At 39.7% G+C, this 14,331-nt stretch overlaps 1 protein-coding gene across 9 annotated transcripts in view; it reads right to left on the bottom strand.

Moving 5' to 3' along the window:
• LOC122874654 (suppressor of tumorigenicity 7 protein homolog) overlaps nt 1-14,331 on the bottom strand; it is a 49,988-nt gene that overhangs the window by 15,181 nt on the left and 20,476 nt on the right. For 8 of the 9 annotated variants that reach the window (XM_044192824.1, XM_044192823.1, XM_044192828.1 and 5 more), the window contains 2 exons: nt 3,817-3,899; nt 1,054-1,213 (listed from right to left, as the gene is read on the bottom strand). In XM_044192824.1, the coding sequence (XP_044048759.1) occupies nt 1,054-1,213; nt 3,817-3,899 (243 nt within the window). Of the gene's footprint in view, nt 1-1,053; nt 1,214-3,816; nt 3,900-12,100; nt 12,264-14,331 lie in introns of those variants that run through there. The other variant, XM_044192826.1, reaches the window with a different exon arrangement.

Below are 14,331 nucleotides of genomic sequence, written 5' to 3'. Positions count from 1 at the left end.
AAATGGTTGCTATCTGCAATTTCAGCGCTAGATGCCACCAAATCCTACACACTGGACCTTTAATTAGTTTTAATTTGGGAATCTGAAGCAGCGGGGAGATTGATGCGTCATCTAGAGACAAATCCTGTAGCTGGTCCAAGTGCAGCACTCAGTGAAAGACATGAGAATATTTCTGATTCACAGCTGGAAGCTACACAATCAGAAAAAACCTATCTGGATGGAGCGTTCAAATAGCCACTCAGTCTGTAATTAAGCATCAATGCACCAACTCCAAAAAGTGTGACAGGATGGCATCATCAATTCAAATCTTCATGATAAAGTGTGAAAGCCTCTCCCAAAACTACACACTTAAATCAATGCATTCATCGCCTTCAGCAGGCCGGTGGGATTTGTGTCAGTACAGCGGAAAAATTGCTTTGACATTTTACAACATTTTGGCTGTTTAGTTCTCCCTTTTGAAGTTAACACAGCAGAACCAAAATGAAGGGCTCTGTATTACTGCAACAGTGACCTGCAAAGGAATGAGATCTAGAGTGGAAAAGCTGAAGTGAGCAGGGACTCTGAGCCAGCCCTTTGCAGCAGTTAAATAAATAGATGGTGATGACGGTGACCATCATAAGACCCATGACGAGTATAACATTTGTGGCATCCATTTTTCTGTTCATGTTGTTCTTATTTTTTGTTGTTTGGTTGTAAAAAAAACTTTGTTTTGTTTTTGTTTTGTTTTTTTAAAAAAGCTCCAGGGTAAAATAACAGCATTAAAACATTTTTCATGGGACAAATCTTAGAGGTGCAAAAGTCCCCGACTTGCTGGTAGAATGTGAGGCAAACATAAGCTGTGTGTAAATTGACATGTTTTTACTAAAATTTACTCTGGTGTGGGTGATGGGAAATGTTGACTATGATGTCAAACAACAAAATAGGGCTGTAGTTCTAATACACTGACACAATACTGCTGTCAAAATCAGGTTGCTTTTCGCACTGATGCTCCATACAGCATTATAAAAAGGTGCTCTGTTGTCTGTAGTGGGTTTTGCATCTATCAGCTCTTACCAGACACACTTTGCCGATTGGAATCGGCCTCCCCATTACTGGTGTTGGAGTTGCTGGGGGAGCTGCTGTCCACTCCGCCCAGGAGGGGGCGCAGGTGGCTCACAGACACCTGCTCTATGAAGGAGGTACCATATTTCCTGAAATACCACCACTCAAATATCTGAGAGAGAGAGGAAGAGACAGAGAGAGAAAGAGAACATTTAATTATACTGTTCATATGACTTTTTCATTCAATGAAGACAACAGAGAGGGTTATTTGAGTTTAGCTGAAAACCTTTTTAAAAAAATGCCATGTTTCTCGTTTGCACATACTTCTCTTAAATTAGCATCTGTTCTCATTCTTTGCAAATGTAATCCAGTAAACACAGTGGTAGTAAACCTAAAACAAACCTCTTTCAAAGTTTTACCAACCAATCAGATTTTCATACAAAACAGGATGTACAATTACTGGCTAGTAGATAGCTGAGAAAAATACTTTCAGCTCACATTTTTTGTTGTGCTTAGCTAGTGGCTATTCCCCATCTGCGTTTAACACATATTTATGATTTTAATCAGAATGTGGATTAAACTACCCCTGTGATTAACACTGTGTGCATCAGTGGGTCTTAGCCTTGTGCCACAAAGGCCCAAGAGTGTGCTTCTCCAGAATTTTACCAATTACCACCTTCAGCAAGAGAGGAGGAACTAATCAGTGAAACCTGCTGTTTGGTTGGACTGAAAATCTGCAGACTGTTGGGTCACGGTGACATCCATTAATCTGCATGTTAAAGTGTCCCTGAGCAAGACACTGAACCCCAGACTGCTCCCGCTGAGCAGAGCAGCTCCGCTGTCATCAATATGTGTGTGTGTGTCTGTGTTTGGGTGAATGAGAGGCACTGTAAAACACTTTGTTGGGCTCTCAGGTTAAAAAGCGCTGCATACTGTCAGTGCAGTCAGTTTAACTGGGTTTGAGCATCACTCTCCTTTACACACTTGTCAAACAAATTTGTATATGTTAGTTTAAAAAAAACATCTGTCCTATCACCCTACTCAAAATAAAACCATTTCAACAATATGTTAAGGTTGCTGGTTTGATTCCAGGCATTGGAGCTTCACAAACACATATCAATAAATATTCTCCATATGCTTAACAATTACCATCAAATTGCCTTTTAGCAAGGCACACAGAGCTGCTCTGGTGGAGCTGATCAGTGGCAAACAGCAGAAGACTGTGACTATAAATATTAAGTGAGAATGTCGCCCAAAGAATATAGGAAAACGGACAAAGTTTTTGAAAATATACTAATACAAGAACCATTCATGGTATCAGTTTTAATGACCAAATGTGAGACAACCATCCAGAACACTGATGAGAAAGTGTATAGACTGCCATCTGGCTAAGCAGTTATACTGTCAGCCTCTGCTTGAGGGAAGAAGTGATATCAAATTTTGATGGGGCTTATCTAGAACTCTTTAGTGGAAACCTACCTAATTGGGACATAAACATCTATTCTAATTACAGTGAAATGACCAGCATTGCTCCTATGAAACCAATTGGCTTCCACGTTTCTTAATCATCTCACAGAGCATGTGCAAAGCTCAACAGCTTTTCTATGCAGCCTACACATATTGGCCAATAGCCCACAGGGAAGAGAGAGTGAGTTAATTAAGAGAGGAGCTATTTTAAAATACAGACCAAACACTGTTTCACAGTTGGCTGTCTCTGTGAAGAACTTGAAAGAGAGATAAAATACCTGCAATAGTAGGAATAGCCTTGCCAGCAGTTCAATCATATTGCTTCCCTTCCTTTGATGATTTTTGTCACATCTTTATTTATTCTACTCCTTTTTTAATACTGATGTAAGCAGGCAAGACACTCTTTGCAAAGCTGTAGATTGAGGGATAGTTGCAACAAAACCACATCTCAGGAATGCAGTATACGCAAACATTTTTGCACTGTTTGCCGTCTCTAGAGCAGCTGAGGGAAAAGCGCCTTGCTCAGGGGCAGCTCAGTATGCAAGCAACGCCTTGGAGCCACTAGTCAGGTGCTGCAATCAAATTAACTTAAGTGTTTAATGCACAGAGATGGGAGCTCTAGATATCTTCATCCACATCCCACACAAAAACACCCCAGTGCCAGAGGCTGCCATTTTTTTGCAGCTCATCTTATGAAGGACCAAATGAGTATTGATTTCCTCTCTCTTCAGCTCCTCGTGGCCTCTGAACCTGTGATTATAGTCCTAACAAATTACATCCTGGGCTCATAAAGTCACATAAGGAGCCACCTCTGAAAATTAATTTTCTCTTTTTAACATTATGAATGAGAATGTCAAGCACACAGTCATCAACTTTAAAGTCTGGTTTTTACATTTAGCTGAGAAAAAGTAGCCAGAAAAAGTACAATGGTTATAACAGGAGGAAGCTCAAGTACTGTAGTTATTAACCAAGAGTCACACCCACTGTGTTTTAGTGTATCGAAGAACAATTACTTTCAACAAGGGATATCTGCGCTTTGCAAGAAAAACTGAGAATGACTTTCGGATGGGAGCCGAAACATCTTGATTCTGAAAACAGTGTCCAGATGACTACGACTGAAACCTTTTCTACGACAGAACACTCCTGGACGAATGAGGGACTACACAGTCTTTGCGAGAAAACATCAATTCTTACTTTAAAATCAGTATTGCTACCAAAATTATTGCTAACGTCATAATAAATTTCAAAACTAATATGAGTATCAGCTTTAGTATAACCAGATAAAGACTGAAAATAAGTGTTTCTTACCAATATGAGTCCTGATATGAGGGAGGAAGTACCCGTCAGAGCCACGTAAAACTTGGGTGTCAGGGTGTTGAGAAACATGCTTACTGTAAAGGAGACACAAAAGGAAGAAGACAGATGGGTTAGAGCTTACTATTAGATAAAAAAATCTTTCTTCTACATCCAAGGAGGATCCTTTAGAAAATATATTTGTAGAACTAAATGCTGTATGTCTGTATAAAACTACGTCACGTCTACACAGAAGACTAGTAAAGACTGTAGGAAAAACAGCAAAAAGATTCAGATGACTAAAGGACATGTATTTCTATTGAACCAGCAGTGTTGGAAGCTAATGTATTTATACTTTATGTAGCAGATTACTTGTCCTGACTGATGGAAGGAATGAGCAAGGTATTTTAGCTGCAGTACGAAGTGATATTATTATGCTTGCAGGATGCGGCAACAAAACAGTGTCATAGGGTCCTCATCTGCCATCTGTTTTCAATTTGTTTTCAATTTCACAAACTCTTTTTCTCTATGAGAAAAAAAAAATCACTGATTACAAAAGTGGCAGATGAAATTTGGAGCTGTGACCTTTCTATTCATTATCTGAGAACTGTTTTTAGTTTAAAATATAACACTGGAGTGTTTTTCAGACTGAAATTCTGTCTCAGATAGATTATGATTTTGAAGGCCTGCTTTTATGCTTTAATACTGGTCAGTTTAAGCTGAATGCAGGTAAGGAAGTGCCTCATTTGATAGACTGATTAGCCACAGCATATAAATAATGATCAGTTTAGAGAGATTAACTGCTAACTGACTTGTAACACTCCTCAAACAAATCCTAACATCAAAAACTGGAGGCTTCAGACGTGGGAGTAAAGTTGTGTTTGTGCAGTCCACCAGGCCAAAAGATTCATTAATGTTTTCTCTTCCAAATAAGCTATTTAGATAATATGGTTAAACTGTTTAAAACCAGTCTAATTTGTTGTATGGTTGACCTGTGCATTCTGTGTATAGCCATTCTCTAGCACAGTCACTCAAATATCACTGCTAGCATCCCCAAATGTCAGCAGTGAAGGTGATGAGTAAAATGTTATCATAACCGACAGGAATAGCAGTCAAAATTCCAAAATATATAAAGCAAAAAGAAAGCTCCTTTAATAATGAAGTGGAACAATCCACAGATTTTTGGTGGTCTGCTAAAATGTACCATCATTTCTGCTGGTGGCTACAGGTGACCTTCCCCTCCTACAATTTGGGATCTTTTGGGGTTGCACAGGGGAGCTGCCTTGGTCCATTACTATTCTCACTATACATGCTGCCACTTGGTGCCATCATTAGAGAGCACAATGTATGTTTCCATAGTTATGCAGATGACATGCAACTGTACATCTCGGCTGAACCAAATGATGCTGCAGCTATAAACTCCATTACTATCTGTCTTTTGGCAATAAATAAATGGATGAGCAATAATTTCTTAAAGTTAAATGAGGATAAAACTGTTCATTCTGTCCTTTTTTTATGTGAAGCACTCTGTGCACGTATTTTCTGTGTTGTAAATCACTTTGAGCTGCATTTCTTGTATGAAAGGTGCAATACAAATAGTTTTTATTATTATTATTATTATCATTACATTTGGCAAAAAGTTCAGGGATTCTCCGAGCTGTAGCAAATGATGCTAGACTGATAGACCATTGCATTTGGGTGAGGGTGTTGGGTTGTCATGTTAATTCCCTAGGAGTCACACTGAGGACAGGGAGGGTGGGACAAAGACCCCACTCAGATGAACCCCAGCCTCATACCCACACAGAAACACACACGTGCATAAACTATAAGTGCAGCTGGCCAACTATTCATTGCGGTGAAGTGCAGGCTCTCGTCCAAGCAGAAAAGGGTCTTTCAGATTGGCCTGTGGTCAAACAAGCCTAACAGCTGCTGTCAGCCTGCATTGATGAGAGGATACTGCTGTCTGGCTGGCAATGGACTCTCTCATGCCAAAAAATTTTTAGCCATAATTGACATACAGCCTATTCACATAAAACAATATAGCAGGGTGGGCATAAGCCAAAAGGCACACATTTAATTTCCAAAACAATTAAAGCTTTAAATGCATGAAATAGTCCTGATTTTCTCTGTTCTGTATCATATTAAATTGAATACCTTGAGGGTTTTGACCTATGGGCAGACAAAACCAGCCATTTGAAAATATCACCTCGGGCTCTGGGAGCATGTGATGGCCATTTTTCCCCATCAGGAGACACTTTACAGACTGAACGATTAAACAAAAATAATTTTCAACTGATGATTTAACAATTAAAAAAAACTAAAAAAAAACAATCATTAATTGCAGCCCTATTTGATTTGTCTTTGGGCAAGACACCGTTAGCAGGGTTGCATGATTAGAAATTAGATCCTGTCTTAACTGGATGCCCTGGAATCAAGCCCCACAGACAGACATCATTCATCCTCCTTGTGTAATTTAATTACATAATCCTCGGGTAAAGTTATAACGTGAATTTCCCATTTGGAGATCAAGTGAGTATCAAACTAAATAAAACTAAAATGTAATCAAGCATCAATGTCACGCAATTAACTTTGGAATCAGAATGAGAAGTCTGAGGGCAAATAAGATGGTCCGGTGTCATGGCGATATGGATTAGAGAGATTATCACGTAAACATAATGTTTTTACAGGATATATGAAGCTGTAAAAAGGTAAATGAGCTCTTTTCCAGGACCCTTTTATGTGGCAGGGAATTTTAAGTCTAGAGACAATTTTACTAAAATATGTGGAATCATTTATTTGTCATTATGCCGTTCAGTCTATCATCTCAGACTTCTTTTAAGACTTCTGCTGGCTTCTTCCTTTTTTTGCATGATGGTTTGTTCAACTACTGCCCAAAACCTGTCTTGAACTTTACTCTATATACACAGTGATTCTGCTACACTTGTGCCATGTATATAACAAGGTCAAAGAGACATGTTCCTGTTCTCTTCTTGTGTGCAGCGAATAAAGCAATCTTCAATCAAGCCAGTGAAAAGGAAAAAATAGACTCAATACTAATCAGGAATGTGTTCACCTTTGATCAACAGGGGAGGAGAGGGAATTGTTCCTCAGGTTCTCATTTGCGGCAAATGTGGCTTTCGTGTATTTTGAAAATCAGCCCACTGATTGCAGCTAGCCAGGCTCAAGTCAACTATTTAACCCTCGTTTATTTGGTTCTGCACAACAGAGATCTGCAGAAGAATATCCTCACATTCATACAGCTCCACACCAGCTACAATTGTGCAACTGGGGTTGAGTGCCTTGCTTAAGGGTGTCTTATTGATTTAACTGAAAGCCCACTGGTTGAAACAGCAACTGGGTGTCTATGTGTCCTGTTGTCATTGAGTAAGTGTCCATTTATGCAGAACTAGTTCGTAAGACGTGCTGTCCGACCACAATCGAAAGTGTTTATAGTTGTTCCGAACGGCCACAGAAGTACACAAATTGTCGGACACAGTCCCACAATCCGACGTCGGAAAGGGGTGGGGGAGGGGGTTTTCAGAGCTATTCGACCATCCAACAAGCAGTTCTGACTGAGTATACTTGCAGCTTAAGTCCTGCCTGCTCACCCACTATAATTCTCTTTGGATAAGATCATCGCTGCAATACCTGAAGTAAGGCTGCAACTAATAATTATTTTCATGATCAATGAATCTGTCAATTCCTTTATCAATTAATCTTTTAATCAATAAAATAGAGAAAAATACCTATCACACGTTCCAAGAGCCTTAAGTAGCATCTTCAAAATGCTTCTTTTGTACAAACCCCCCAAATAACCAATTTATAATAATATAGAACAGAGAAAAGCAGCAAATCCTCACATTTGAGAAGCTTGATAAATCAGTCAGACAATCAGTTATAAAAATTGCAGTCAATTCATTTGCTGTCACTTTTCGACTGATCCGACTAATCATTTAATCAACCGGTTGTTTCAGCACTGGCCTTGCATAAGTCCAACAGCATGTTTTTAATCGGAAGAGACTATTTCTCATTCACAAATTTTCTTTGCTGGGCCATGATTCAAACTGGTGACCCTGTTTATGCCACAAGTTCACTTCTGTACCTATTTGGCTGAAACCACTCCTGTGAGTTTATATTGGTAAGAAGGCAGCCAGAGAGCATGTTGGGAGGATAATGTGATTAATTGAAGGGACAAATTCTAACAGACAGACTCATGACTAAATGTCACTGGAGATAACAGGAGATGTGACCTTTACTGAAGAGAGGATGGTCGGCAGACTGCTGGCCTGACCGGAATAATAAAAGACAACACACTGAGACACACGTGAACACGCACACATTCAAACATACAATGACTCTTATAAATGCACAGTCACACACAAATAAATCTCTTTCCTTTAACAACAAAAGAGAACAAAAGAAATGTCTATTTCATTATATATTAATGATATTACTACCACTATATGTCTAACAAGGCTACACATATTCTGCCCTATAACAGACATACTGCCTTTGGTAGGTGAAACTGACATAAATAACTTAAAGTAACTTCAACATATATCTCCAATAGAGTCCAAAGTATTGTTGGAACAAAAATATTTAATATACAGTATATTGACTACTGACCAACTCTATACAGTGAAATCACAAAGCATTCGGACAGTGACACATTTAGTTAGCTTTGTACTCCAGCACATTGAATATGAAACAATGAATATAAGGTGAAAGTGCTGCTTTTCAGACTTAATTTGAGGGTATTTTTTATACAGAGATGCCCAATTTCATGGACAACTGTATATATTGGACAAGTTTACACAAACATAACTAATTTTTAATATTTGCGAATCCTTTGCAGGGACACTCAGTTGGTGACGTCTCCAACCCACAGACACCAGCAGACACTCTGACGGTGTTGTTCTGACAGGCCTGTGCTGCAGTTTCACTTCTTATTTTGTATTCAGTCTGGTCAACAAGTGAAACTGTATGTTTAGATTGGAAGTCCTGCTGCATTGTTCTACATTTGTAAGACTGTGAACTAAAAGTCTGAGTCCTACACTGTTCATCAGTTTTGGAGGTGAACCCCCTAAAACACCATGAAACTTTTCCAGTGTGCTGGAAAAGAGACAAAACAGTGAAAGACAATGACCGAAAAAGCCAAAGCTACACAGAAATGGTTTAAAACCATCGATGTTAATGTACTACAATAGCCAATAGGGGTGTAAGTGGTACGTGTATTTGTCCCGATCCGTTCGGTACAGGACGTTCAGTACACGACTTCCTTGGTTCGGTACGCAAACTGTGTACTGTACTGTGAACCAAACTATTACTGTCAAAATAGTTTATGTCTACTACTCGCACGCGCGGAACAGAAATTCTATAGCGCAAGTTTTACCCAGAACGTTTTGACAGTGCACCAAGTTGCTGTCTATCAACTGTAGCATGCTAGTCAGCTTAGCCCAGTTAGTCATGTAGTGTCGCTGCCTCCAAACGGCAAACACAAATGAGAGACCAGAGCTGGAGGATCCTCCCGTGACATTTAGATCCACTGTATTACAGCATTACAGTTTCCCGGTTAGTTAAGACAAGCAACTATGAGTGTCAAACTATATTGCCGACATTGTTCAACTGAAGTCGGGTATTTCTGTGGAAACACTTCAAACATGTCATTTACGATGGCATCACCTGAATGTGTTGATTAGCAGAACGAGACAAAACCAAACAAAACCATTAACCATTAACGTTACATAACATTTAATAACATTTTTCAAAATAAATGACACATTTTTTTTTGTTTTCCCTGCTGTACCAAAGGCGTACCGAGCCGTGACCCTAAAACCGAGGCACATACCGAACCGTGAATTTTGTGTACCGTTACACCCGTAGTAGCTAAGTCAGAGTCCAGACCTCAGTCCTGCAGCATTAGTGGAACTTGAGATATTTTTGGTAAATTTTGTTGATTGGAAATGTAATTATAAAACCTATTTGCAACCTTCAAGTTTCAGAGCAGAAGTAGCCACGGCAGGGTGTCCTGATCAAGGCAGCACTGCTTAAGGAGATACAATAATGTCAAACATTATCATAAGAAGCAACGAGACAAAGCTGGGAGCTCCTGCAGGCTGCCTGCATCCTAACCTGAGTTGTAAGTCACTCTGGCTCGGCTGCTCATGCCTGAAATGTTTGGTGGCAGGGCCCATTAGGGAGCGCTTCATAGCCCGGCTCATGTGGCTGGCTCTGACTGATGGGGCTGCTAGCAGAGCCAGTCTGGGTCTAACTACCTCCGTTGACCTCGGAGCAAGGCGGAGTGTAGCCAGCATCTGTCACAGCAGCAGTGGCTGGTAAGTTAGTTATGTGTGTAACGCGTGTACTGATATTGTGTACAGTGTTTCTGCATGTGATTATAAGATCCTGTGTTGTGTGTACATTTGTGTTTGTGTGCGAGCTGTTAGTAAGGTATGCATGTATCTGCAAGTGTGCGCGTAAACAATGTAAACCACGCAGAAGAACTGACCATCTATATGAACACTGACAGATCGATCACTGTCCACTGCTACCCACATACTTAGAAATAATTATTGCGAGGCTCTTTGACTCACCATCACCAACAACAGGCATCATTTCAGCTGCCGTTTGTGGCATAAAAATTACACTTTGGGGTAATACCAGCACTGCTCAATTCATGATCCTCAAACTTATCTTCAACATGAAAAGGAAATACAGACACAGAGAGAGGGACTGTGTGTCATCCAAGGAAAGAGAGCAATAAGGGACTAACTCTCATTTAAAATTCTGGAAATCTATTTTGGGCGCCAGTAGAAGTACTTCCAAACAACGGATGTAGAGCCGAACTGGTACTTTTTCCCCTTGTGTGCAAAAACACAGAAGAGATCTAAGAAGTACCAGCAAAATCTCTGCCAAGCAGACCAGGAAATCAATTGAATAAATAGTTGTATTTGGTAATGCAAAACATCCTAACATAAATATAGAACCTGATCCACAATACAAAAGTGAGAATCAAATTCCTAGAATTATGTGCCACATAAACACAGCAGTTTGAAAAAAATGTTGCCTAAATTATAAGATGTACATTTGGAAGAAAATGACGGCATTAGATCTCAGTTCAAAACTTTAATTTTATGTTGGACTCTTCTTGCGAAGTATCCAAGAATTCAAAATCCAAGAGAGCATTTTCTAAATGAAGACATGACAGTCAAGCACTAACAAAGAGAGAGAGAGATTTAAAAAAAAAAAAAAAAAAAAAACTGGCTGCCAAGAGAAAAGAGATTGTGTTAAGCTGCCACTGCTTTTAAATGTTTCTTTGTATTTGATTCTCAAGAGAATATTATCCTGAATTTGTAAAAATGTTCCAAAATGTTTATCTTGTCTTCAATGTGATCTTTGATGCTGCCAGAAAGTGCAGCAACTTTGTTTTTGCTGGCTACAAATTAAGAGGCAAGTATATTTATTGATTTGTGTTGGTTTAAAAAAAATAATAATAATCAACATAATGTAACTGTTCTCCAAGATTTGATCTCTTCAGTTTGTAACAATTGTGTTTTCACTGTTTTGTTCTGGTTTTTCAATGTGTGTGATGCATTTAAAATCACATGCAATGGATAAATTGCTTTGTGGAGCCCTGAAATGCTTTGGCATTATTATAATTTTCCTTTTAGGTCAATAAAGCAACAGAAAAGAGAGAAGAGGAGGGAGGGAGAAAGATAAATGTATCAATTTTCTTTGCTTTACTTGCTAGCAGATGGATAAGGCAGTTCCCTGGCTATATTTCTTTCCAACAACAACTAAGATGTTGTGCAGGAGGCTGCAATGGCTGACACAATCTGTCAAACAACCTTTAATTTTTAATTATTTTCCAAAACCACAGAGAATGAAAGTAAACAAAGAAAACAAACATATGGGACATCAATGGAAAATAAATACAAAGATTGAATGACATTCCCTCTCCCTACCCCAGGCTTAATCTAGCTCTGCTCAACAAGCCACTATGTAAACACAGATATCTGCTTCAGCTAGCGTATCTCTCACACACACACACATACACACACACAGATTCTAAGACATAAAGAGGCAAGCAACACACACACACGGCCAGCAGGCCTTCGCCCACGCATTGAACAAACCGTCCACTTCATGAATATCAATACAAAATGTACAGGGCCACCTGCTGTACTCAATACAAAGGCCATTTGCAAGGGAAAAGATCAGAAACACAGCTACCATACAGTTCCTGACTACACACAGCATGTCAGCAGCAGAACAAATTAAGCAACACCACATTACTTACCCTCCATTCCACTCAAACATCCACTGGACCCAGAATGAGGCCTTTTCTCCTTTTAAATAAAAATATATTTGGCAAAGACACAGTGAAAGTGAGTCCCTCTTCCACAAGAAATCAAAATTATGTTTCTCCACTGGCTGTCCACATCCATACAGCAATCTAAGCAGCAGCTAGCTGTCTTTCATAGAGCACATTTACTAGTGGTGGCCCCTGGCCTGGTTTGTTTTCCTTGATTGGCTGCTGTCTGTGAATGACAGCAGGCCGATGCAATCATAAGCCAGCTCTGTCCTGCTCTCCCGCTAGTAACCCAGCAGAATAAGTACAGGGGGGGGGGGGGGTTGTTTGTAGATACCAGTCCAGCCAATCAATAACATGGATTTTAATGAAGGGGGGTGGAGGCAGGTGCTCCTTAGCCTCCTCCTGCAGAGGTAACCATGACAACCCCTAAATGACCCTACAGCAGAATGAATGAAGGAGCCTTCTCAGTGCTGATTTACAGATAGCCAAGGCTTAGCCCTTCAGTCCTGTGATTATTGTAATGGAAATATTTTTTATTTATCCAGAGAGCCTTCCTAAGAATCCATTCTGTTTTTAAGCAACAGCTCGTTTGACACTCGTGCAGTTACACACATTTACTCCTAGCATCAGCCCAATATCACTCCAGTCTTCCAATGACCAGCTTCAATGTAATTGGGGCTTATAGTTGTTAGGGGAGAGTCAAACGTTATCATTTGCTTTCAACGGAAGCAGAATTTCCCACTTGATCCATTGATTAGGTCCAGTGACCTTCTGGTCCCAAGCACTTTCTTTCTTCAGCTTGCTGAGATACTAGAGAAAGAGGATGGAGGAGAGCCCAGTGAAATTAAATGGCTGACAAGGTTAGCTGCAGTTCTATGTTAGCGTTTGAAGACGATGATGACAAATGCGGTGATTTCCTCTACGAGATCCCACTGAACCGATTCAATTATCACTGCGCTTCCCTGAAGATGCACCAAGAAGAATTATCACGCAGCAGTCTTCACCAACAGCCCTGTAATGTACCCTATTTCAAGAGCAACAATAATATTAAGTAGGACTGAGAGCACAATTCTGATAATGAAGAGGATGCCAATTCAAATTTGATCCTCAATTTTACAGTACAATCAGGAATCAAAGGAGTGAGAATGAAAGGTTTTTGGAAGACAGGGCTCCCTTAAAGCTAAGAAATGCTAAATAATAGTGAGACTGGTCATTACTGTGTTGTCAAATGTAAGATTATCCCCGCATTTGCAAGTGAAGAGTATTTAAATCCAGCTATACAGCTATACTAGAAATTAAACAGGAAGTAGAACAGCTGAACAGTGGTTCTTGGGAGAGTGCAAACACCAACATGATGACAGACTGAAAATAAAAAGTAAAGACTTGTCAAATTATGGTCTCCATAATTTATTCCTCCTTTCCAAGAAGACCTACAATTTGAATGCAATCACGCAACAGAGAAATTAGACGTTTTCTTTGTTTGGTCAGAGAGGAAGAGGTTTCCAAATCACAAGCTTTCCTTTTGTTGTAACGCCACCGTAGTGCCCTGCCCCTTAAATCCACAATTAAATACTCTCCAAGCAGACAAGCCTGTATAAGCCAAATAATATTCTGTCCATACCATGCAGCGCGGGGTGTTAATCATATTCAAGCGCTGCAAGCTAAACCCAAAAACTCCCTTTTCATCAGCAGCCAAGCACACGTAATGATTATGGCTGCGGGAGTATGCCAAGAACAGTGATGTTTTCATTCTCACTCATCCACAGCAGAGGGTCCAACTTATCTGGCTGACTGACACCAGTCCACTGCACTCCGTTGGTTTATGTCGTTAGTCGCATCGAGTTCTCTAATCTTTTATCAATGCTACAGTCAGGCCTCTTACTTACTATGTTATCAGGGAATGTTATTATCCAGACAAGCAGGGATTTTACAGCTACCAGGGATGAATCTCAACTTAATAAACTGGGAAGTATTCTGAGCTTTTTCTCTTAATTGACCGACATTGATGCTGCCAATATACAACATTTTGTGCCAATATAATGTGAACATTTGAACATTTACAAATGTTTTAAACCCTTAAATTTGAACAATTCAATACCAAACAATTGCACATATGAATGAATTAAAAGAATACATCTAACTCATAAGGATCCGGAATGTTAAAGATGATGCACATATTGACATTTAGTGGACAGTTTGAGGCAAAGCGGCACACA

Source organism: Siniperca chuatsi, linkage group LG4 (genome assembly GCF_020085105.1).
Source record: "Siniperca chuatsi isolate FFG_IHB_CAS linkage group LG4, ASM2008510v1, whole genome shotgun sequence".
Classification (NCBI taxonomy): Eukaryota; Metazoa; Chordata; class Actinopteri; order Centrarchiformes; family Sinipercidae; genus Siniperca; species Siniperca chuatsi.
The sequence above is the reverse complement of the archived record's forward strand: the minus strand, read 5'-3'. Positions and strand labels throughout refer to the sequence as shown.